This window comes from Pteropus alecto, unplaced genomic scaffold (genome assembly GCF_000325575.1).
Source record: "Pteropus alecto unplaced genomic scaffold, ASM32557v1 scaffold270, whole genome shotgun sequence".
Lineage (NCBI taxonomy): Eukaryota > Metazoa > Chordata > Mammalia > Chiroptera > Pteropodidae > Pteropus > Pteropus alecto.
Genome location: NW_006430735.1, coordinates 8,546,011 through 8,572,062, shown reverse-complemented (window position 1 = coordinate 8,572,062; position 26,052 = coordinate 8,546,011). Strand labels below are relative to the sequence as shown.

Sequence of the window (26,052 nt, the reverse complement as noted above, 5' to 3'; positions counted from 1 at the left end):
AGAAAGAACCCTAAAGACCTTTCTTAGACACTCTACTTCGTGCTGATAAGAAAATTTGCCCAATTCATTTGTGGATGCTGTAGAGCTTGGGATTGGGGGAGGAGAGTGGAATATAGATAACCATGTGTGACACTGTTAGTTCTCACAAGAGGCATTTACCAGGCATTTACTGTTTTATGCCAGATTAGTTTGGGGAGGTGCCTTAATGAATAAGGGAAATTTCTATCTTTTTTTGAATGCTAGGTTATTTTTATCTTTATTTCTATGTTTATTTGAATGCTAGGTTATTTTTATGTAAAATACGTTATATAGTATTCTTTTTTTTTTTTTTCAAAATGAGATTTCTATCTTTATTTGAATGCTAGGTTATTTTTATGTAAAATATGTTATATAGTATTCTTTTTTTTTTTTCAAAATGAACATATTAGGGCCATATGCTAGGCTAAGGAGCATTCAAAGTACATCCCCATGATGTAGTATATCTGCTCACTGCTGTGTTGAGCTGTGTAGATGAGAAAAGTACAAGGAAAAATGTGATAGAAGATTTAAAATCCATTTATAGAGGTACATTTTCATTCGTCTCAGTAGAAAAGAAAAACAGTGAATCTACATCAACAACTTCATTTATGATCTAGAAGACAGCAAACAGTGTATTTAATTTATAAATGATTCTATGTTGAGGAGTGTCTCAATATCATCAATGACAGAGAAATGATGCCATACAAAATAGAACAGGAAAAGTAAATTAGATTCTGGAAAGAAGCAGCAAGTATCCATGAAGTTAGCTTTGCACTTCCTCATGGAGATGTTCTAAATTATCGAATGCGTATAATTAATCCCAATAATATTCGTATGGCAGAGAAACAAATATTGAGTAATAGAGATACTAAATGATACCTTAATCTACTTGTGTTCATGAAAATAAATAAGTGGAGAGGAAAAGAAAGACCTATATACCATGGCACCCAAAAAGTTAAATAAAATAATTATGCCAAATAAAATATATAATTCACCAACAATTAATGGGGTAAGAGGTCTTCTGTACCATAGATGAGGAATTTTTAAAACACTCAGCTTTTCTTGTTTTCATGAAAGATACAAATTGGCCTCTGTATCCCTACAGTGGACAGCCTGTGGATAAAACATCAATTTCCTATCTTTGCATGGGTGTGGAATCTCTATGCCTGGCTGTTTTGACCTGAGAGGAAACCTGGGTTTAACTTGGTTTGGAAAATACAGGGGAACATGGTGTTTTAATTGTTTTGCTGTTATGCCCCTGGCTCCTTCTGTCCATCCCTCATTCCTCAGAGTGCGGAGCAGCTGGCTCTGCAGCAGTGAACAGTGTCTGGGACAATCTTCCTGTGGGGCAGATATAAATCTTGCCAAAGTGATACAGAGAGTTGTTTTTTTTCTTTTTCTTTTTTTCTTTTTTTGCTTGAATTTTTTCATTTCCAGATTCTTGCTAGAATTGAAGAAAACTGCACTCACCGTGAAATTTTTACCCCTTCTCCACTAATCTGTATTCTTTGTCCTTTTAAGTTTCAGAAAGAGACTGTTAGGTTTCTAAAATAAGTAGTCATTCACATAAGCATTTTTTCTTCACCTTTCTTGGACTAGGAACTACAAAATTGGTTTCTTCATCTCTCATAAGAGTTTGACTTCATTCTAAAGTGGCCAGAAATGCTGGTAGCAAGTTGTCTCTTGCTAGCAGAAAACTTGCTGCCCTCAATTGTTGGAACTATACCTAGGCAAGGTGATGCTAACTTTGATTACCTTGACACAACACCTACCCAGTTACCCTTAGACCTACTTTACACACTTCTTACTCTTGAGAGTGGGCATTCTAAACTCATATGAATCAGATGTGAACTCTGAAATCTAGTCTAAATCTTACAGTGGTGGGGTGTAACTTGAATATATCATCACACAAGACTTAGAAAATACTTATGAAAGAATAAGTACAATTCAGAACTGAGTAAATGTGCCACATTATCAATCATTTAATTCTCAAAGTTACTTAAACAGATGGAGTTCTGTATGAATGACCTTTTCCTAGACAAGAAGATAACCCAGTGGGAAATCAATACTCATTTAACTTTATTTGCCTGCATTACTCATACTCAGATTGTTTATTGCTGTATTGAGTCTAATATAATGACATCCATCCATTGGTTGGTAATTAGATCTTAAAGGACAAATAGTAATGATACTTAAGAGTCTAAGAAACAGCATAACAATGGTTTATCCTGCATATAATTATTTTTCTTGACTGGTCTTGTCAAGTCGAATCATGTGAAGAGGGAATGCAAATGCAGGTATGGCTAAGACTCTAATGTTGTTATTCTGCTCTGCCAGGTGCGTTGTAGAGGACAAGAATTCGAAGGTGGCCTGGTTGAACCGTTCTGGCATCATTTTTGCTGGGCATGACAAGTGGTCTCTGGACCCCCGGGTTGAGCTGGAGAAACGCCATTCTCTGGAATACAGCCTCCGAATCCAGAAGGTGGATGTCTATGACGAGGGTTCTTACACTTGTTCAGTTCAGACACAGCATGAGCCCAAGACCTCTCAAGTTTACTTGATCGTGCAAGGTAAGAAAACAGTGGGATAGGTGAATGGTAAAGGAGAGGTGGGAGGCAGAGAATAATTATGATATATAAAATACGTGCATAATCCTTTCTGGGGGGAAAAAAGAACAATTCCAAATACATTATGGCACTTAAGTATCTGTTTTCTCTATAAAAGAATAGACTTAAAATGAGAGTACTAAGGAGAATATAGAGAGATGAGTCTTGCCACTGGGAGCCAGTACCCTTGGTGAGAATGTTTTCTCCTAGCACTGAGTGTGAAAACACACAGCAAAGGCCACAGCTGTTGGAATAAGTTGAAAGAGGAACACTACACAAAGAATACTTAAGACCATGTGAAGTCTACTTTATCATGCTGTTAAGTACTAGATTCTTATCTGAAGGTCTGATTTTTATCTGTTATTAGCCTAAAGAATATCACTAATTATCTATTTTTATGATAGTAGATGTTGTTTGAAAAAATAGAAATTTCTAGAGGCATCAGCATCCTCTCAGCTGGTCAGCTTTCTATCTAGTTTGTGTCTCCATCTAATGGCAAGTTATTTGTGAGCAAATTCAGTGACAAGGATCTGCAAAGTCATCGGGGACAATCTGCTCCTAGACTGGGGTTTCCAAGGGCACATCTGAGTCATAGTTTTACAAGATGAAAACTCAAACTATAACTCTCGTAGGTCTCTTTCCCCATAATTATAGAAAGGACAAAACTGATCAGCTGCACAATTTTATTGCAAGCAAAGTCGAAACACCAGGAGTTTAAATCCATCTAACAAGAAAGATCTAAGCACTAACAAATATTAGGGCTATGTTCATGTATTCTTGATTTACAATTTTATGTAAATTTAATGCAAATTAGGCATGGCCCTAGAGCTCCTGTCAAGATTCCAGTGTAGTCAGTGGTGTGGCAAAGTTTGACTCTAGCCTCTATTAATGTGTTATGGAATTGATTATTGCAGCGTTTAAATTATTGCTCTTCCAACTCCTCTGATTAATAGATTGAAACTGGAGTAAAATACATCAGAGACTGCCTGGTGCAGGGGTGGTTTAGTCATGTGACCTTCATCTTGGTCCATTTGCAATGGCTGACAGCTTCATTTTATTGCTTTTAAAAGGCATGTCTACTGACTTGCAAAGATCCTATGATAGCCAAAGCATAGAATGCTTTCCTTTTAGTTTAATAGAGAGTCCTCGAGCTCTAATAACAAGAGACACCAGGGCTTGGATCTCAGTCACCCCACTTAAATGTTTAAACATAACTAGAGAATTCTAAGTATGTAAGGAGTTAATTTACCAACTCCTTCAAAACACAAGCACACACATTCACATACACACACACATACAAACACACACACATCTCAAAACAAAAGAAGTTCTACCTCGATGGCAGAGGGAGGAGAGATAACCAGTTTACTTAAGGTCCCTTAGAACAGATTTTATCTAATAGCCAACTTCACATTAAATTATGAAATTGCTGTGCAACATTTGTACCTTTACAGCCTTTCATGTCATTGAAAAGCCAGTAGAGACCACACTAGAAATCATGGATTGTCCTATACTGAATAAAATTGGACAATCTAAGTATTGTATCCCTTGGTTTCTAGATGAGGAAACAGAAGTTCATTAAATTTAGGTTACTTGCTCAAGATCACATGAAGAGTTCAGGGAGTAGTTTGAAGCCAAGACAACCTGGAATCAAATGTGAAGCACTTTTTACTGGAATGGAAATATTTTTATTACAACTTTAGGAATTACCACATTTATATTTACATCTGTGCTCTTAGTGCCAAATGCTCAATGTCGTCCCCCTTCTTACTTATTTATCTGCATACTTTTCAGCTATAAACATGACCATCTTGAAAGGGTTAGAACTAGAACTAGGGTAGATTCTACTGTGTACACCTCCATGTCATATCAGCACAAGTGAAATTAACTTCAATTTAACTTAATATTAAGGGATGGAGATGAACCTACTAAATGCCAGGTATTATTTATTCTTTGTCTCATTTAATTCTGATAATATTATTAAGTTCGTGTTAATAACTTTATTATAGACATGCAAAAGCTTAAAGTTCAGAAATAATTAGGAGCTTGCTCAAGAATCCCTATTGACTGAGGACAGAGTTTCATACCTATATCTGTCCAATTCAAGATATTACTGAATTTTCATTTTAACCATATTTCTTTGAAACAGAAAATGAGCAACAGAGGGAGATGAAGAAAGGATTATCTTCTCTTTGAGCCTGAGTCATGAAGGGGGATTTTTTGGACAATTATATGGATACTGACATTTGATCTTTAGCACCAGATGGATGAACCACTTCCCCTTAGGATATTCAATTTTGTGATTATGTCATGGGTTCCTTTTCTTTATGATGTTTGTTCATATCACTTATTGCTCCATGCCTCAACCATAACATGTTTCTTCCACCTCAAAGATTCTGCTTCTAGATGGGGCTGTCATCCTTCTTCCCTCTAACCCCAGAGCACCTGCCTTCAGAATATAAGGATCTTTTGAGTTTTTCAAGTTCTGCTTTGCTCACCTTCCATGGTTTCTGCAAATCTAATTTAACTAGTCATTAAATAAATACTGTGGTCTTTTTCCTTGCTCAGTTGTTAGGCCACCCTTTGCTCAAAGATGCTCTGGGATATCACTAAAGAATAGCAGTTCAAAGATGGGCTTTGCATTTACACTGCCTTGTTTGAATCTCAATTTTTTCTTCTCACTACTTAAATAAATTTGGGGGCAAACCACTTAATTTCTCTAAGGCTTAGTTTTGTCATATGTAAAGTAGAGGTAAAGTTAAATCTTTTAAATACTTTAAATTTATTGTAAGTAATAAATTAGATGGTGTATGTAAGCCTTTAGCCCAGCGTCTGGAGATCATGTGTTCTCAGGCAGTACATGATGTTGATGATGACCACTATGATGCTGTTGCTAGCTGCTGTTACAGTATCTCTCATAAGGCTCACTTTTGCCCACGGGATGCTGCCTAGAGTCTAATAGTTGTCACCCTTGCCTGTTACCCTTGCTATAGCTATAGGCTCCTTCAGCTTTTATTTTGGGTCCCTCCAATGCATTTTCTTTAGTTGTCCCATCTTTAGCTTTACTTCTTTAGGATTCTAAATGGTTTCTTAGACTAGCATCACATTAAAGTTCTTACTCACTTTTATTATGTTTGAGGAGAACACACAGCACACGTCAGCAACATATGGATGTTACCTTTTAGATTGGTGAGACCTCCCCAATCTTAAAAGAAGTTTCGATTAAGTAGTTTTGGTGGGTCTTGAAAATTTACATTTCTAAAAAGCTCTCAGGGGATGCCAATGCTACTGGTGCAGGGACCACATATTGAGAAACTTTTTAATAGAATTGTATACCTAGGAACATCTGGGAAAATAATCCAGCATAATTTCATTTGATTTCAGATAGTGCTACACCCCTAAATCCTTCTAAGATGAATCTCGTTGGGCATGAGTCAGAGACCATGTAGACTCCCAAATACCTTAACTTTCATAGTAACACCTTAGGCCCTCCAAGGCCACTTACTTGACTAAACTAGTCCTATGGAAAGAAAATCTCCTCTCTTTCCAAACTATCCATTTTCAAGTGTCAAAGCTGAACAACAACAACAAAAAAAAGTGATTGAAACATAAAAACTGTTCTAGACTTTAAAAATCTTTTAAAATTTTTAAGCGTTTGTACCCCTTCATATTTTTTTGGCATTGTATTTTCCCTGGTGCATCCTTCTTTCCTTTTATATATAGTCCCACCATGTTAGTGACTTTTCAACATCTCTAACATTTTCTTGCTTATTTTGATAATTGTTTTTCACAAATAAAGTAAGTTTTTAAAATAAGTTCAAGAGGGTCATTCCACCCCAAATATCCTGTGTTGAAATAAATATGCTATATGGTTTGCTAAACTCAATCTTTACTAAATGATATCTTCACACAGCTTCCCCATGCGGTACACAGGTGAAAGTTTTGCATCAGCAAATGTACAAATCAATAATGACCTTTGGGATATTTGTGATTAGTGGTAATAAATGTTGCTTCAGTGAAAGCCAAGGCTTTTCAAATATAAATATGCATTTGAGAGACTTAATAAATTGTGTGACCCATTTCTAAAACCAGATATTTTGGTTCCTACATCATCTCCTTTACAGATTCTAAGATCGAGGATTAAGAAAATATCACCCTTAAATTTAATAAAATAAACTGATTACTCCAGCATAATTCTCATTAATAATGACAATTCCTTCTTCAAAAGTTACCCTTCTATGGTTTCTGTGTTTTTCTGATTGTACCCTAGGTGGAGGCACTTATGTTAAGGCAATGTTTCTCTTTATGTGATACTCTCATAACCTGCAACAGGTCAACATTCAGATTTATTATACTTGTCAAAATGCAGATTCATGAGAATCTCAGAACAATTAAATCAGAATATCTGGGGATGTGGCCAAAGTTTTCAAATACAGTATGCTCTACAGGTGATTTGGATATGTGTGAAAAACCAGAACTATTTTTCTAAGAATCTAAGCGATCAATGAGAGGAATTTGCTGCTACTTACTGCTCATTTTCCAGTATGACACAGTATCGTATTATATATAAAATTCTGTGGAGCACATACTAGTGCCTTGTAGTAGAAAACTAAAAGACGAAATAAAATAAACCTGCATAATCATGGAAAACATAGATTGATTTTATGTTTTTGAGCCCTGGAAATAGTGGTTCTGAAAACAGACTTTTTTAAAAAAAAACTGTAACATTAAGAATCTCCATATGTGTGAATACAAAGGAAATCCTGACATGACGATATTTTAAAGATGTGAACTTAAATTTAAATATCTCATTCGCCATACCTTACAACATTCATCATATTTTCAATTTATTTATTACATATTCTTGAGTCTGGTACCCATAGTAGAGTGGTCATTTCCACATTTAGTCTTTTGCTTTCTTCTTATGCTACTCTGATTTGGTTAACATTATTTTAGAAATGGTCTAACCTGCATATACTAAAATTGGAGATAATTAAAAAATAAATGTATTTCTAAGTTAATATTTAAATTTCACTATAATATTAAATAGAATTTCAGAAATTTTTCTCACCACCATGACTCAAATAACATACATGGATTGTGAGAATCTCTCCATTACTTGTAAGGAAATTTATTGCATAATTATCTTAATTAAATCAATATAATTATGAGGAAAAATATGACCAAACATGTTTGGTCTTTCTTTTCAAATCCGCAACTTAAAAAGCTACATTTCCTGTATCTCATATTGACTTACAGAATTTATTGACTTATAAGTGTAATGTTTGTAGATTCCCTTTTAATTTAACAATTAAAACTCAAAGTTAGGAAACATAAATGTCATTTTTTTTCCAAGCATACTAGTCACAAACTTATGGTTTCTAAGATTTAAATTTTTAGCAGCATTTCACAATCCTATTAAACTTTCCTAACTCTGACCAAAACTATTACCCAGCACTCTAGGCAGGCATTCTTTATATCTCTCTTAATTTTTTATCTGTTTTTCCTTCTTTCATTACTTCCTTAGTTCTCCCTTCTCTTACATTCTTTTTCTTCTCTTCTTTAATTACGATCATGTTGCATTGATTTTTTTTCCCAATGACTTAACATGGCCTACAAAATTTCATACAGAAAGTTTAACACTGTGTTTTTATTGAATTTAGACTGGCAATTTTTATATTTTAAAGCATTCTAATAAAATTAAGAATTTGGAATCTTCTTTACTTAGATTTGATCTGAGGGTTAATTCTGTTGATTATTGAGAATCTTTGTGATTAATTGAAATTCTTATTTGGATTTTACATGCTGAAGTCTACTAATTTTCCTACTCTTCAGCTTAATTTTTCCAACAATAGCCCCTTGATTAGCTGTTAATAGGTCATGTTCAGACTTTAAAGACATCACTATTCACATCAGCAATCAGACAGCTAATGTAATGGGGAGAAATGGAACTTTGGGGCTAAAATTTTTGAGAATATTATGTCATGCAGTTTTAATTTGATGTTCCCTTGTAGGAAGAACTTAAAGTTTTATCTAAATCAAGCTCATCCACCCAAAATTAATTTCTATCTCCAAGCTCTCAATATGTATATGCAGTCCATCTTATAGTTAAAATAAATTAGCTATTTACATCCACATACTTTCTGCTCTAACCTACATTTGTCTTTTCTGTAGATGAAAAAAAAAAAAAGCAAGGAAAGAGAGGCAAAATTATTTTAGTATCCAGAGTTGGCTGAGTATAAAAACCCAGTCTACATGAAAGAAAGAAGGCTACTTGAAGATACAGACCAATGAATGTTTAGTTATATTTCAGTCTTGAATCATTGCACCAATACAGATTTTAATACTTTGTGGTCAGAATTTTGACTGATTAGAAAGAATTTGGGGTAGGGATTTATTCCATTTTGAATCTGCATCTACTAGATAGTTTGGCTACAGCTAGTTTGCTCCATAAGTTATTTTTACTTACATTTACATAGTAGCATATGTGGCTACTAACAGATGTGCTAGTTTTTCCACAGAGATTTTCTTTTAAAGATAAGGATAGCTACCCTTTCAAATATTTTTATATAGTACTATAAGCCACTATACATTTTCATCATCAGTAGCATTTATGTTTTATATACATTATCAAAAACAAAAATAAAACTCTGTACCCTTAAAAATATTAAAGGTAATATTGAATTTATATATTTAAAAGTCAAAAATATGGCATATGTATCTTCATATATTTTTTGATATATAGGTTATTTTATTGTTTTCATTTTGGTATTAATAAGTAACATTTATTTTTGGACAGTGAGATGATTTGTATTGTCTAAAATTTGTCAAATCCTAGGCCTGCCTAAATGATAAAGTATACAAAACACAATAATGCCCCTTCCTTTCTTTTTAATCAAAAAGCTATTAGGCAAGCTGGAGTATAGTGGGAAAGCAGCTCAGCCTGTGCCAGGGCCTACCCAAGGAGGGTTTCTGAGTGAAGAGTGACTACTACAAGGCACAGGACTCATAAAAGAAGGGTATCTGATTGGGGAGGCATTCATGGTGGGTTAGGACCTTGGCTACATTCAAGACAATTGAGAAAGTTAGTAAATATATTAAAGATAATGACAACCAGTTTCTCACTGTTGGAGAAGTATAAATTTGGAAAAGGAGAAAGCTAAAATGAACCCTGTGGTGTTGGATTGAAATTGAAGTTATTCATGTTTATTCATGAGTTTTAAGAGAAGATAGATGATGATAGATTATAGATAGATAGATAGATAGATAGATAGATAGATAGATAGATAGATAGAAATATAGATGTAAATATATGTGTATATTTCCTAACCTTGCCCATTGAGAGGGCCTTAGAGTACTTATACCCTAGTAGCAATAAGCATATCTAACATCCAGATGTTGATTTTAAAATGTCACTCCCCACTAAAAGGAACAAAAGTTGCTTGTAGAAATAGATGATTCCAGGACTGGGAAAGGAAAGAACAACATGAGCTTGGAGCATATGTTGTGTCAGAAAGTAAGGAAATCCTAAAAGAAAAAATGAGGCATGCCAAAAGTACATAGAAGCCAGCTTGAAAGGTACTTCCACTGCCCAATTCTGGGACAAGTTCAGTATCAAAGTACATAAAAGTGATGTAGTATAATACTGATATAATTTAAACAATAGTTATTAAATAAAGAGGATAGAACTCTCTTAAAATGGAATGTGGAAGGAATTATAGAATTTGGAAATTATCATTTCACAACCATTGCAGAAATAATTAATTCAGACAAGAAGCACCAATGGATTCTAAAACTAGTCGGTGAAAGTGAAATAAGGACTGAGATTTTTACACATCTCAAAGCAGCTCCTCACAAACTATCTAAGCACAAAGAGGGGGGAAAAGGGAGAAAAGTAGAGAAATCTAGGTGACACCAAAGTTAACACTGCAAGTAGGGACAAATTGGCATCATGTGCCAAAGGATAGGATGCAATGAGCAGAATACAGCATCATTTCTGTGATATTTCTATCAAAATCTAAGTCTAGTCATAAAAAGATACACCCAAATGGTAGGGCATTCTTTAGAAAGACTGGCCTCTTAATCTTTATAAATGTCAAGGTCATGAAAATCAGGAGAGAAAGAGGAATCGCCCTAGATTGAAGGAAACTGGGAGACTTTATAACTGGGTATAATATGTAATCTTACATTGAGCTGTTTGCTGGAAAAGACATTATTGGGACAAGTGACAAAACTTGAATGGGATCTCTGGGTAAAGAATACATGGGAGTTTTTTGTATTATTCTTGCAATTTTTCTGTAAATCTGAAATTATTTCAAAATAAAATTAGAACAGATACAATAATACTTAAGGTAGGTATTAGGATTAAATGCTAGTGAATAAAATCTAAAATTATATTAAAAATATAATCAAATAGAATTTTTTCAAGCAAAATCCATTATAAAGAAATATATGAATAAAAAATATTATATCAAAAAGTTAAAGGAAAAAATCATGAGATAATCCCAATAACCAACAAAATACATATATCATTCAACCAACTTCTTTTCTTGATTTTTTTAATTACTTATAAACTTAATGAGCTAATTAGAGGATATCTTTCTTAACATAAAAAATGCATAATTTCAGCAGTAGTATGGCAAAACAGGAATAAAACAAGGATACCAACAATCACTTTTTATTATTTAACATTATTCTGGAGGTTCTAATCAATGTAATAGGACAAGATCGATAAAGAGAGAAAACAATTGATACAGAAAATATGACTAAAATTTGTTGAAGGGCATATTGCCAGTTTACAAAAGGACCCATGTAAATAGCAAACATATGAAAAATTATTAAAACCTCACTAATAATAAAAGAAATACAAAGTAAAGCAACAATAAATTGGTGCTTTTTAAACCGATAATACTGGAAAGGGTTAACAAAATGTGGGTAGCCGGAATTTGGCAAGTCAGTGGGAAAACTAACACTTTTATATCTCCCTGTTGAGAGTGTAAATTAGTGGAAACTTTGATAAGTTATTGTAGGGATGTCTATCAAAGTTTTAAAATATATTTGTATTATTTGACTCAGTAATTCTGCTTCCATGAATGTGTAGAAATAAAATCTTCTGAAATGCAAATGCAGATTTTTATACAAAGTGGTCATCACAGAATTATTTTTTTAAAAAAATTATACAATATACCTTAAATCTTCAGAATTTGGAATGAGAAAGTTAAATTCATTTCATAAGAAGAAATTATTTTAATGGACATTAGAGTGACTACTCAGCCTTCAAACCTCTTTTCTACATTTGGGAACCTCTCTCATTTTGGTATTGGGTGTAGACATTATCAACCAGTATAAAAGCTGAAATAAAATTCAGACACCTTCAAAACTAGGGCTTGAACATGAGATACAGGTGTTGAAACTTGTATCTGCCAAACTCAGAATTATTATTAGATATTATTGATACAAGAAACTCAGGACCAAAGAGAATCTATTCAGGTCATTGGTAGCAGCAGTATCAGTGAGTTTATATGGAAGTGCTTGTATCACTGATGCTTCACTAAGGCCTGTTGACCTGTTAAAATCTATTCATATATCAATGACATTAAAACTTTATCTATTTCATATTGTGTTTTTAAATTACCTTATTACTTAATTTTATACATTTACATATGTATAAGCAAACTTGTTTTCTTTTCCATTTTGCTTTTTTTACTCATTTTTATGCTAAGTAAACCTTCCTACTTTGTCAAGATACATATTTATTGATGGTTCTTTTAGGCTTTTCCTTTATTTTTTACTTTTAAATCTCTAAGTAATACAGCTAAGTAGCCATTAACTATTATGCTTTATAAAACATTTTGTTACATGTTAAAAATATTTATAATAAATGGTTAAGTGAAATAGTTACAAAAAGTATAATTTATAATCAACTTTGTAAACTATAATAAATACACACATCAAATACACACGTACATCCATTAAAAAGAAGATAGAATGAAATAGACTAAAATAGTTTTTACAGTAGTTTTTTTGAGTGTTGTTTTTATAGATAAAAAGTTTTAGTTTATAAATGTGTGTGTGTATTTGTGTATTATGACTGAAAAATAGTTTCAAAATAGTTAAAAATAATAAACCATGATTATTGAAAGGAGAGACCTAGAAATATTTTCAGAGAGCAGTTTCTCTTTGGTGCCTTCTACCTCCATTTCATTTTATTTTATTTTTTCTTCTTCAACCCTCCATCAATTCTTCACCTGAGTATTTTTTCTTTTCTTTATTCCATGGTGGAAGCAAATTCATAAAATAATTTTTTTCCCCAAAATGATGAGGCCTTAATTTCTAATACCTTGCAAAGATATATTCTTTCTAAAAGAGATATTATAACTACAATGCCACACTTCCACCCCTAACCCCCACTTCCCCCTACATACACACAGACAAATTACAGTCTCATTGGGGAGGAATAAAGACAGGGCTGTAAGTAGGATCTTGTCAGTCTCCTCAAAGTAACATTGTAGAATAAACACTTTCCTACATAAAATTTCTAAGTCCCATACTGATTTTAAAACAAAGCAAACTAACAAACAAAAACTTTCTGTATTTCTTAGATGGTGCTATAGCCATGTCCTAGCTTCATTTGCCTATCTACCCTAGCTGGGTGCCATAGTCTAACATTTCAGCAGCCTCCTTACTGGTACCCTAAATGCAAGTCTGTTTGATCTTATCTTGTTTTGACGTCTCTAGTCCCTGGCCATGAATAACTTTGATATTCCCTTTTCCTTCTCAGCTAAAGGTTGCTAGGAAATGGGATATCATAACATTTTATTGAGTACCCTACAAAGTCATGCTAACCTCAGCTGATTCCTAATGCTTTCTGGAAGTCTCTCTGTTCATCGCTGGCTGATTTTCAACTCAATTGCCTAAAACAACTTTTCCTAGTCTTTCCCTTATTCTGAGTTTACAACCCTCCACCGTCCCTGCCTTTTTAAAGAGCCAGTCTTTTTATGACAGTCTCTTTGATTTCTATTTAGGCACACTACCAACAACTCCCCGCCCCCCGCCCCTTCTTTTCTTGCAATCCCTTTCCTCCTTATTTCCTCTCAGACTATGTCAACTTGAAATCTTTTGGTTGTATGATCTTATTTCTGTGTATTTTATCAGGGTTGTAGTTGCTTCTTCTTCCTTTTTTAGATTTTGTCTGTTGATGACCTCATCTTTAATGAAATATCTATATAGTTTGATTTCAAGTCTCCATTGCCAGTCTTTCCTTCTTTTAGGGCGTGATCCTAGTCCAGAAATACCTTATAAGTATTTCATTCTGTCTACCAGATACTTCATATTTAATGTGCTCAAGTCGAAATTAATCTTTTCCTCCAATGCATCTCCTCTTCTTTCTGATTTCCTTACTGCTGATAATGGCACAATTGATCTCCCTGAAAGCAAGGTTATTTCTATCTTCTCCATTTCCATCCATCTCTTCCATTCAATCAATCACTCATTTTTGTGAATCATGCTTCTGACATTGTCTAATTGAGGTCCTTGTTACTTCTTTCTTATATTTTTTTCAAGAAAAGTAGTATCCCTTGCTTCTATATTTCTGTATTCTAAAATGACCTGAATATCACTTCCAGATATTTGTGAACTATACTCTGACATTGACATACCTTGTCTTAACACACTTTCAACTTCTCATTCCAAACTAACTTCTCCATATGTGCATACTCTATATCCTGGATAGTCTAGCTCTTCCCCAAAATTGTAGAAGCAGAGTTAGCTAGGCATGGAGTGTGAGAAAGAGGATTTCAGGCAGAAGTAGGGTATGTGGCCAATAAGCTGGAAGATGATGAGCAAGGAGGGATGGTGAGCAAGAGGATGCTAGAAAGGTACATAGAGCCTTGTAGTATGTTAGGGTTTTATTTTGCTTTGCTTCTTTTGAGGGGGTGGGGTGAGGTGAGAAGTGTATTTGGATTGGAGGTTTTAAACAGAGGAGTAACAAATTTCCATTGAGGTTTTTAAAAAATCACCCTGCACACTCTATGTAGATTGGCTTCTTTATCATTGCCTATTTGATCTTTCTATCTATACGCAAGCTTTCTCTTCTCTAACTGGAAGCATTTTATCTCTCTCTGAACACGTATCACATTCCACTTTATAATGTGTCCATTTGAATACACATCTTATCTTCTCTGCTAGTAAAAGCTCCCAGCATGCACAGAATGTGCCTCGTTTCTATTTGAAATCACACAAAACTTCAAAAATAGAAAGTTCAGAAAATACTTGGTAATAGATTAATAGTTTTACTTTCTAACAGAATATCTAGGATCACAGTGGAGGGTGGAGTCATATAAAGAGTATTGACCATTGATGAAAATTTTTATCTTTTTCATTGTGATTCTTCATTACTCTACCTTTGTATGGAAGGAACAAATCTTTGTAATTATCTGTGCCCTGTTCCCTCTGTATTTGGAACAGCAATAAACATCACCCACCTAATAATTATTGAGTATTTTACATTTTCCAAAGAAAAATGTCAGTTTCTTTTCTAGTATTTACTATGATGAGAAAACATTAAATCTGAATGAAACTTATTATTCTCCACCAAATATACAGTCAGAAGAACTGTACAAGGCCTACAAGTTAACAAAAATAGAGCATTTCAGATGGTTCCAAGGCAGAAAAAAAGGCGTTGATATATTTCTTGAATTCTGATTGGTTACTGAGCAGATAATGATTTATGGTACATTTTAAATTACTCTTTTGGACGAAATGGTTTATGGATGGGGAAATGGGATTGTTCTCTAATATCCTGCAGCATCTAAAAACCTATGCAGGTTTTATTGATCTGCTCTCTGCTGGATAATACTGCTATTTAAAATCGATGACATATTTACTTCTCTCAGAATGCTGCTATGGTTGTAAACCATTCTTTGTTGAGAAGTAAATTTGTTATTCACTCCCGTGTTAAACTGGAGATTCCATAGTCTGTGGGTACCACAAGTTTCTCAGTGTTCACTGTGTCTTTTCATCCTCCTCCCCATTCTACTTCCATTTTATGATCACTTGGGATAACTTGAAGAACTAGAGCTTTCTGGGCCAGTTGTCTTCAATAGTCTCTGGGAAAAAGAAAACAATAAACAAAATACTAAATTCTTCTCATTGCCCATCATCCATATCCCAGCAGAATCTTTCCTAATAGTTATTTAATAAAGAGAAACAAAACATTGGCTTGATGTTTTTAGGTTGTTTTGTTTGGTGGAGGATGGAGAGAGGATGTGGATTTTTTTTTAAATGGCAAGATGCAGGAAAGTTTATGTCCAGAGGATAATAAACTCTTTATATCCAACTCAAATCAAAATGTATCACAGATTATTTTATAACTCTAAAAAAAAGTTCTTTATCTTAGTTAAATTGAGTTAAAAGAGGGAGAAACCTGTTCAAGAATGCAACCCAGCCAAATCGCCCATAATTGATGGGGCAGCAACAACCAAGGGGTATTTGCCAATTCACCAGTGCCAAGTCCTCAGAGTGATTTTGCTGTCTGTGACAGCTGGTGTTCTCTATTGGAAGTCTGTATCTGTATACATCTATGATTTGCATATTTATATACTTCGGCTGCTGTATGGGGTCTGCATTTCACAGCAGTGAGTGTAAGCTGTGCAGTCTCTATGCTTAAGTGCCTCTGGGCATGGGATGGTAGAATTGGTTTGGGAAAAATTAGAATTTTAGGGTTTTGTGTTTTGCAGGTTAGCCAGTAATACCACATTTCTGTTTATCTTTCTCGTTATCAGCTTCAGTAATATTTTTGAAGTATCTCTCTGCATAGGCTACCATTTGAGTCAGACACATTATATGCTCACTAGGAGGATACAAGCTCAGATATTAAGACGCCATACATAGATTGAAGGGAAGACATTAAAAGAATACAGTTAGTCAAGTTGAATCCTAAAGAGAGAATTGTGGGATTTGCAAATTGAAAGGACTGATGCTTTTCCCTAAATTGGGGAGGACTTAAGAAGGTAAGAATTTCTCTGCTAAGGCAGATATGTGAACTCAGCTAAGGCTTCTCTTTCTAAATAGTAATGTCACAGTGTTCCTGGAATGAGAGAGATTTCCACAGATTTTTAGAAGATCAGATATAGAATACTTATTGAGCAGGAAAACAATGTGGAGGGAGGGCTTTGGAGGAAATGAATACAAAGGCTTGAAGGAAACATGGGTTAGAAAAAACAGACAATGAATATGTAGAAATGAATGATCTTAGGAATAGAGAAAGTGATAGGTGATTAGAAGGAGATATATTAGGGTAGGAATGTCATAGAAAAAATTTTGAAGGCGGTTGATGAGAATTTTAATTTTTACTCTGTGAGATTGAAAGTGTCTTAAGGTCAAAAGGTGTTAATTTGGTAAAAATGATGGGTGGGAACTTCAGCGATAGAAAAGATAATCTGAGATAGGATGTTTTCCAAGGTAGTTTCTGGAAAATAGTACTATCAGAAAAAAGGTATCCATATTACAATTCTAATGGGTGAAGAAGATGGGGCAATTTTTAAATGAAGACTGTAATATCTGACAGAAATATCCAAATTTTATCAGAAAAGCAATAGAGAGTTTAAAGTGAACCTAAGCTTTTTTGTAAGCATATTTCCACTAGAGTGACTTGGAATGTTGTGATAGCTCCCATTTGGAAGAACCTGCTATATATACCAGACGCTCATATTCACTATCTATAAGGCTCTAGAGTAAATATCAGTTCTGTTACAGATGAGATAATGGAAACAGAAAAAAATTAAATAACTCACCCAAGTTTACGTAACTAATCTGTGGTAGTGTCGTGATTAAAACTCAGGTCTAGCTGATTCTAAAAGTCATTTTTGTTTGTTTGCTTATTTTCCTAACATGCTGCTTCTTTGAGCATAGAGAAAGAGTATAAAGAAAAGATAGTGAATAGTTCTCGCGGGAGTATTTAATTTGAATTGGCAGAGAAATAGCCATCTGGAGATGTGGCTTATATAAAGTACTTGCTAGAATTATTCTCTGCATACCTGTGAAATGTGTGGTGTTAAGAGTACTACAGTCCCATTTGAAGAATGGAGTGGGTGAATAACTTGAGTATGATAAGAAAAATAATTCATACTAATGGTGCTGAGAGTGAAGGTTCTCCACGTGGCTGATATGCATTTATTCCAAGTATCACTTACCAGTACTGTACCGGTCATTGGAACAACATTTTGATTGCCTAAGTAGCTACAGCAAGTAATAATTATAACAAATATTAACCGAATATAGAAAACAAAACCGAATATGTAGTTCTGAAAAAAATGAAGATGTAACTCTCTTTGAGGTACTATTATCTCATGCAATAATAAATATCAAATGACAGAAATCTCATTGTTAGTAATCATCATTATTTCTTGTTTGTTTTTTTTTTTTTTTTTACTTTTGGCTTAGCATGGGCATGGTTTGGACCCACTTTCAGCATGCTAGTTATTCATATAGTCTGAGTGAACACCCGTTCACAGAATGCTTTGCAGTCTCAGCCACAAACTCCAAAATGAATGCTATTCACCTGCCTATAGGAGACTTTTTTTTTTTTTTTTTTTTTTGGAATGGCTTTTAAAGAATATCTGAAAAAGTACTGCTGCTGAATCCTGTTCTTCTACATCAGGTCAATGTACATGTGAAAAACCAGCTCACACGTGGTAAAATATTTTTAAGTACTTTACTATTATTATTGTTTTGCATTACATTGAACCTGACATTTAGATTATTAGACTAAGAACCTGCCAAAATTCCAAACTTAGCCATAAAGATTTAGTACATAGTGGTTTAAGAGCAGATGTCCAATGGTCAGAATATATATTCCAGTCTGACTCATTCTCTAGCTGCATGATTTGATGTATATTACGTTATCTTTTTGGCTAGAGTTTCCTTTTTGGTAAAAAGAGAACGTAACAGTAACACTCATAGTTGTTTATGTATATGTGTGTGGATATGTAGACATTAAGAGAAAATGTAATCTAAAGTCTTTACCACATTACCTGATATATAGTAGGTATTCAGTTAACATTAGTTGTTGTTATTGTTATTTTTTAAATTTTTATCTTCTTTGAAAACATGTTAGCCATAACTGAGCTATTCTTTACTGCTTTTTCACATTAAGAAAAATATTTTAAACAACTCATCATAATAGATCTCCATAGGAAGATAAAAGGTACAAAATCATTTTCTCTGTTTCTCAAAGTTTTAATGTTTATTGTGGGTAGGAAATGCCAAGTGCTTATGGCATTGAAGAGAAGGCTATCCTTCTAGGAATTGTTAATGATATTTGCTTTACCAAATTATTGATTTTCATTAGAACCCTATTCTTCTGAGACCAAACCCTGGAAAAGAAGGAAATATAACTATAACCCATTGATTTACTCCTCTACAACAGTACTCATTTATTGTGTTTACCTAGAATTTGGCCAAAAAGACAGCAAAAAACAAAGCAAATAACAATACAGTCAAAGTATGAGAGGGAAATGAGATGTTTGGATGGAAGAGAGATTAGAAGAACATAATAGTTTTGATAAGATGCCATTCCTTATAAAGAAAAAAAATTGCTTTTTTTTTTTTGCACTAGACACCTACTGGAAGGTCTATATTAAAATTCATCTTTACTTGGTTTTTTTTTTCACAAACTGACACTATTTAAAAAATGTTTTTATTTCCTAATTGATCTTTGATTTTGCATTCATGTTTTCAATGAAATGTTGGGCTTTCATAGAGCAGAGTACACAATTATTCTGTTTATTCTTCCCACAGGATTGATGAGTCAATTCTCTAGGAACACGGTATGAATTGAATTGCCTTTGACAATGGATGAGAATAATCTCATTTTCCCATTTAAAAAAAAAAAGTGGCTTAGGCTGGGTTTTGTGTGTTTTGCGTCTTTAGTGTGTTCCAACAGCTTAATTGGGAAAGAATCACAAGAATTGTACTGTGTGTAATTCAGAAAAGTACTAGAAACTGTGTAGTAATTTCAGTTGTAAAATGTTTAATGAGGTTTGTCAAATCCAAAGATAAGGACACCATAAGCAAATATCCAGATTTATCATTTAGATTAAATTAGACAAATTTATTGAGTTTAAGGTAGTTATGTGTACGCACACACATGTACAGACAAAAGGAGTGATAAATAACAAAATTAATTTATAAATAATATAAGTTGATTATAAATTCACATAAATTTTATCCTTCAAAATAGCCCACTCTATTTCAGTGGTATACTTTTCTTCAAATAATGTAGTCATTTTGCCCTTGTAGAGAACTTTTCATTTACTGATAAGTTTATGAACAATAAGAAAAGAATTTTTACTACTTTATGAATGTTTTATTTTGTTTCTTTATTGAACACAGTACTGTATTGCCGAACTCAGTCACACACTTTAATTATTAATATGGAGATTCAGTTTTGATGAATAAGTATCTGTGGACTTAGTACCAAGATACCAACATGTTAGGAGTGAATTCCAAAAATAATTTATCAAAATAATTAGAACAATAATTACATTATTGAAGTAAGAATATATTTTTCTAAGATAAATTTTCTGAAAGGCTCGTGGATAACTATGCTATACTTACATTTACTTAAAAAATAAAAATAGCTTTGTAAACATAATGCAGACATACTAGATATGTATGTATAATCTCAAACACACATATACCCATGAATTATATCCACATACCATGCTAGAATAAATTTCATTTTGTGATCTCTGTTTTTTTTTTAAAAAAAAAAACATTTATGATATTCTAGTATTTTTATTCAGTTAGACAAGAGAAATGAAAAAAAACAGTGGCTGTTAATAAAACTATAAAACTACTCTTGATGATATCCCCACATCTCCCTTCTTAGGCTAAACAGGAAAATGATAGGAATGTTCTTATTCCTTGACAGTTCTTCACTATTGGCACAAAATAAACAGATATGCCTAAGGTGGAGTTTTTCAAGTTAATCTAAGCCATTCATTAAGAAAATATATGTTTGAGAGTCGTAACTAATAAGGTAGTTTCCACATGCCACAGGTTAAGGGAAAACACACTGTGGTGAATAGAAGTTAAAAGTAGAAGTCCTCAATTCCATCTTCTTATCCAAGAATCCAGAGTAGAACTGATTCTAAACAATACCCAGTTCTGAGGTGAGAAATCTACTTATAAGTACAGCAAGTTCTTTCTTACTTTCTAACTCAGAAATAATTAAAAAACAGTAGATATTGAGCTCAGGATTACCACATTTTAGACATTGTTCATTCAAGTGTAATACAAAAATACGTTAAAGACCAAGGATTATCATGTATATCTGGCAAAATAAATAAATAAATTAATTAATTAAATAAAATCATGAAACTACTCCATAGGAGTACATCTTCAACCTCAGGCTTCTCATTTCAGGCAATAATTTCCATTCATTATGAATTCACATATTTAAAATTATAAAGCTCATGAGAAAATTTGATGCTATTAAACATATTGTAAAAGTACAATATATAGGGAGATTACACATGAGTAAGTGCTGATTGTAAAGACAACCTGAAAAAGACTTTAAAATTAGTATGCTTATATTTTCAAACAAGTTATCCATTAAGCAAGAACAGTTGCATTAAAAAAAAAAAAATGCCTTTCACGAAAGAGTTAAGGTCTAGGTTAGACATAGCAGAAGGAAAGTCAAGGAAATGAAGGTTGTTTCAAGAAAATCACCTATGGTGAATCCCAGGTTGGTAAACATGTGAAGCATTTGAAAAATAAAATTTTATGTGACATTAAAGATTGACTAAATTGCAAAATACATCTAATAGAAGTTCCAGGGCAGAATAGAAAGAATTGAAGAGAGATATTAATTGAATTGTGTCTGAAATTTTTTCCAAAACTTAAAACATAAGTCATAAATTAAAGAATCATATTCAGTCAAAAATAACAAGAATAAAAATATTTGGAAACCCAGACATATTATAATACAACTGAAACACATGGAAGACAAAGGGGAAAAAAATCTCAGAACATCTATAATAAGAGCAGATTGCCTACAAATGAAAAACGGTCAATCTGATTGAAGACCATCCTTCAGTAAGAGTAGGTTCCAGAAATAATGGCATACTCTTTTAAAGGATTGAAGGAAAATCACTTTCAGTTACCTAGAAATCAACCCAGTTAAAAACATTATTTAAGAGTGAGGGCAAAATAAAAAAAAAATTCAAACCAGTAAAGACTGAAGGGTATAACACTCACAGACCTCACTGATATATCTCCTTGGAGCTAAAAATGTTTCCCAATAAGATAAAAGGTAGATATAAGATAAGACAAGATAAGATGATAAGATAAGATAGAAGGAAAGTATAACACAAGAAGAAATAATGAAGAAAAATATTAGCAAATGTTTTGATAATTATAAACAGGTATAGAATTTAAAATGATGTATAATTTGGTAATTAAAAATAGGAGGGAACTATAATAAATACAATGATATTGAAGAAGATAAAAGAATGAGGTTATGTTAGAGCAATCTAAGCTTCTTTAGTTGTTCTGGAGGAGGCATTTCAGGCTTCATACTACACAACAACCAGGCAGCTATATTATCTACCCATGAAGGGGAGCAACAGCAAAAGATTCAGGTGCTCTTGCACAAGCAAGTCTATGTCTGAGGAAGAAGCCAAGACAAACAAACAAAAGCTTTCTGTACTTTGGGATTCAGTGGCCATCTATAAAGTAAGGACAGGAGAACTGAGATCCATCCCTCCATCCCCAACTCCAAGGAGAAAGAATACAAGTTCTGCCTAAGCATGAGCAGAGCAGAGCTGAGAAAAGCCTTCTTGCATTCCAGCTCTTACATTAGACCAAGGCATGTCAGTCACTAGGAGAATTTATCCTCAGTGATGTACTGTAGATAACTAAAATAACAAAGCCCAGATTCAGATCAACTATAAACTAGATTGATTCAGTCCTTGACATTAACAGCCTAGAAGTAAAAGAAATGGGTCTTTGTCTAAGTGCAAATACATTATCTATCTTTATTCTGTTATGTACAGTTTTGGCTTATGATAAAATATTGTGGGGCAATATAAGCAAGAAAATAGAATTCATCATTAAAAGATAATATAATTAATAGGAGATTAATTATACTATATATAACACAGAGATTACCCAAATAATAGAAGTACCAAAAGACTTTAATACTACAATAAATATGTTAAAGGATTCAGTGGGAAAAATCAGTCAACATGCCTAAAGAGATGAAGAATTTCAATAGAGAAATGAAACCTATAAAAAAGACCCAAAAAGAAATTATAAAAATGGATAACATGACAGGATAAAGAATAAATTTGATGACCTTATCAGCACACTGGACCCAAGAGAAAAAAAAATCAATTAACAATAAGGAAGATCATAGGAGTTATCAAAAATGAACATGCACAGCAAATAAAGAATTGAAAAACATGTAGATACACATACAAATATATCTGTATACATATACATATATAATTTGCCTCATTTAGTATATGCACTAAATAAGAGCTATGTATTATCACTTTTATTATTTCATTGCCCTCTGAAAGGGAATAGTAACACGAAGCTTTCCCTGTATCTTGGGCATTGGAGAATAAATGAGACTGTATTAATGTCATTTGAATTTGGGAGAAGGACCATGTAAAAATATTAATAGAAAGATATAACTGAACAAATTCCTTATGTCAACATTCCTTGCTCTTATATTCTTAATTCTAATATAGTTTTGTGGTTCACACACTACTCTTGTTATTATTGACTGAAAAATCTTTTGTTCATTAGTTTATTGAGTGGCAATCATGCAAAGTGTCTTGGAAGCTTCTTGTAAATTTTATTAGGGAAAACAGGTATAACAGTAAAGTAATGAAGCTGATTTTATCTCATTGCCTTATTTTTACTTATTTTCTTTGTAATTTTATAAGTAGTTCCAGAATGCATTTTCTTTTAAAAAATTTCAAACAACACAGATAAACTGGAAGCTCCTTTGACCACAATTTTCAGTCCATTTCTTCTTCAGAAAGAACTAGTGTCATCAGTTTGTAATCAGTGCCCTTATTTCACATAATCTCATATTCGTAGAGATAAACAAATAAAATAGGTTGTGGAAACAGGAATAACATCTTTGAACTTTCTACTATAATATGTTTTCTAAAAATTAGTAAGGATTAATATATTCAATGAATATTTGTTTAATATCCTTTATGTGCCTTCTAGATGCTAAACATAGAACAGTGACTATAAATGATTTAAACAAAAACCTCTTCCCTCATGGAACTTAAATTCCGGAAAAAGAGATAGCCAATCATATGCAAAGCAAGAAAAAATGGATAGTATATCTGTTGGTGAGAGTATTGCAGAGAGAAAGAAGGGAAGAGGATAAAAGGGCATTAGAGTGTGTGTGTGGAGTGGGTATTTGCAATTTTCAATAGCATGACTGAGAAATTCTCTCTACTAAGGTGGCATTTGAACAGAGACTTGAAGGAGACGAGGAAATAATGATGCACTTACCACCGCTATCCAATTCTGTCTCTCATCGCACAGATTGAACTGTATAACACAAGCACTACATCCACACATGGAGGAAAATTAAGGTCTGGCTATGGCAGGCTTCTTTCTCCCTCAGCCACCTAAGGAAAAAGGACCTAAGCAGTTTATCATAATTATATCATTTTCATTTAAATCATATTCTATCTAGTGAATTATGCATGTCTGTCTTTTCTGGTGATATGCTAGAAAGAACATAGGCTTTGGAGTAAAGAGACCTGTATTAAAACCCTGACTCTGCTAATTACTAGCTATGTACTTAATATAGGAGAGCTTCTGTTTACTTATCTGCAAAGTAGAAATATTGAGATCGAAAAGTTCTTGAAAGAGTCTACAGCCATGCTACCCTGAACAAGCCCGATCCCATCTGATCTCGGAACCTAAGCAGGGTCGGAACTGGTTAGTACTTGGATGGGAGACCACCTAGGAAAACCAGGTGCTGTAGGCGTAAAAAATAAAAAGGGATTGTAAACTGACAAGGTCCTTGCAATCTGTGAGGTCAACCAAGGGTTGCCTCGCCTAAAAAAAAAAAAAAAAAAGTCCTTGGGAGAATGTAATAATTGTTACTAAATGAAATATGATAAAGTATATCAAGTGTATAGGGCCTCTCCCAGTCTTTGAGTCTATTCTCTACAGTCACATTTTCCTTACAACTTGAGACTGAATAGGTCTTCTACATACAGGAGTCCCCCTTATCCTGGGGGATACGTTCCAAGACCTGCAGTGGCCATTTTGAACTGCTGATAGTACCAAACGCTATATACTCTGTTTCTTCCTATACATATATACACTTTATGTCTTCTCTTTGGTATATCTGAATTGTCAGCATCACTACTTTTGGGGCCATTATTAAGTAACATAAGGGTTACTTGCACACAGGTGCTGCGATACCGCAACAGTCAATCTAATAACTGAGAACCCCAGGCTAGTAAGTGACTAACGGGCAGGTTGCTATATGGCGTGAATATGCTGGACAAAGGGGTTATTCACATCCGGGTGAGATGGAGTGGGACTGCATGAGATTTTATCATGCTACTCAGAATGGCACACAATTTAAAACTTACGAATTGTTTATTTTGGAATTTTCCATTTAATATTTTCAAATTGTGGATGACTATGAGTCACTGAAACTGCAGAAAGCGAAACCATAGGTAAGGGGGGACTACTGTATGTATTCCTATCTTCTAGAAAGTAAATTACTATATGGTTAAAATTTATTTTTTTTTATTGTGATATTTTATTTTTTACTTGAGTATCTCTTATAGTCTAGTGCTTTGGATAATAAAGGCATTAAAAGTTTGTGAAATGAATGAATGAGTTTAAAAAAATTCCTACTGTTTAGAGATCTCATTTCTCAGATTTTGAAACAGCCTATTCTTTAGTACTTGAGTTTTCTTAGCTATTAAAACTTTACTGAGCATTTGCATTACCTCTTTAAAGATGATTTGATGTGTTTGTGTTTTTTTCCAACTTTGTACTTTGATTTGAGAGGAAGGAAAAAAGAATTCACAATCAACTTTTATTTTGCTACCTTCACAACGCTGCTAGTAAAGAATTATATTGCTAGAAATATTTTGTCAGGAGAGAAGTACAGAGGGGAAAGGAGGGGAGGGAATGAAAGCAGAGGGGAGGGGAGGGATAAAGAGAGAGAAGAGAGAAGAGAAGCAGAGAAAAACCCAAAGAAAGCCTTTCTGTTTTCCCAGTCCCCCCATAGCGAGTAATTATTGGCAGCATTTTCTGCCTGGAGGCTTCGTTATATAACATAAATCACAGAATGCCAGTGCTCAGCCAGGAACGAGGGACTCAGAAAGAACTCCAAAGTGGTTGTGGCAACCCAGCCATTTATTCA

At 33.5% G+C, this 26,052-nt stretch overlaps 1 protein-coding gene and 1 pseudogene across 2 annotated transcripts in view; both read left to right on the top strand.

The window, feature by feature from the left end:
* The window catches only part of LSAMP (limbic system associated membrane protein), a 570,872-nt gene that overhangs the window by 308,526 nt on the left and 236,294 nt on the right, over nucleotides 1-26,052 (top strand). For both annotated transcript variants that reach the window (XM_006905482.1, XM_006905483.1), the window contains exon 2: nucleotides 2,356-2,588. In XM_006905482.1, the coding sequence (XP_006905544.1) occupies nucleotides 2,356-2,588 (233 nt within the window). The remainder of the gene's footprint in view (nucleotides 1-2,355; nucleotides 2,589-26,052) is intronic.
* On the top strand, nucleotides 24,533-24,651 carry LOC112485239 (annotated as a pseudogene).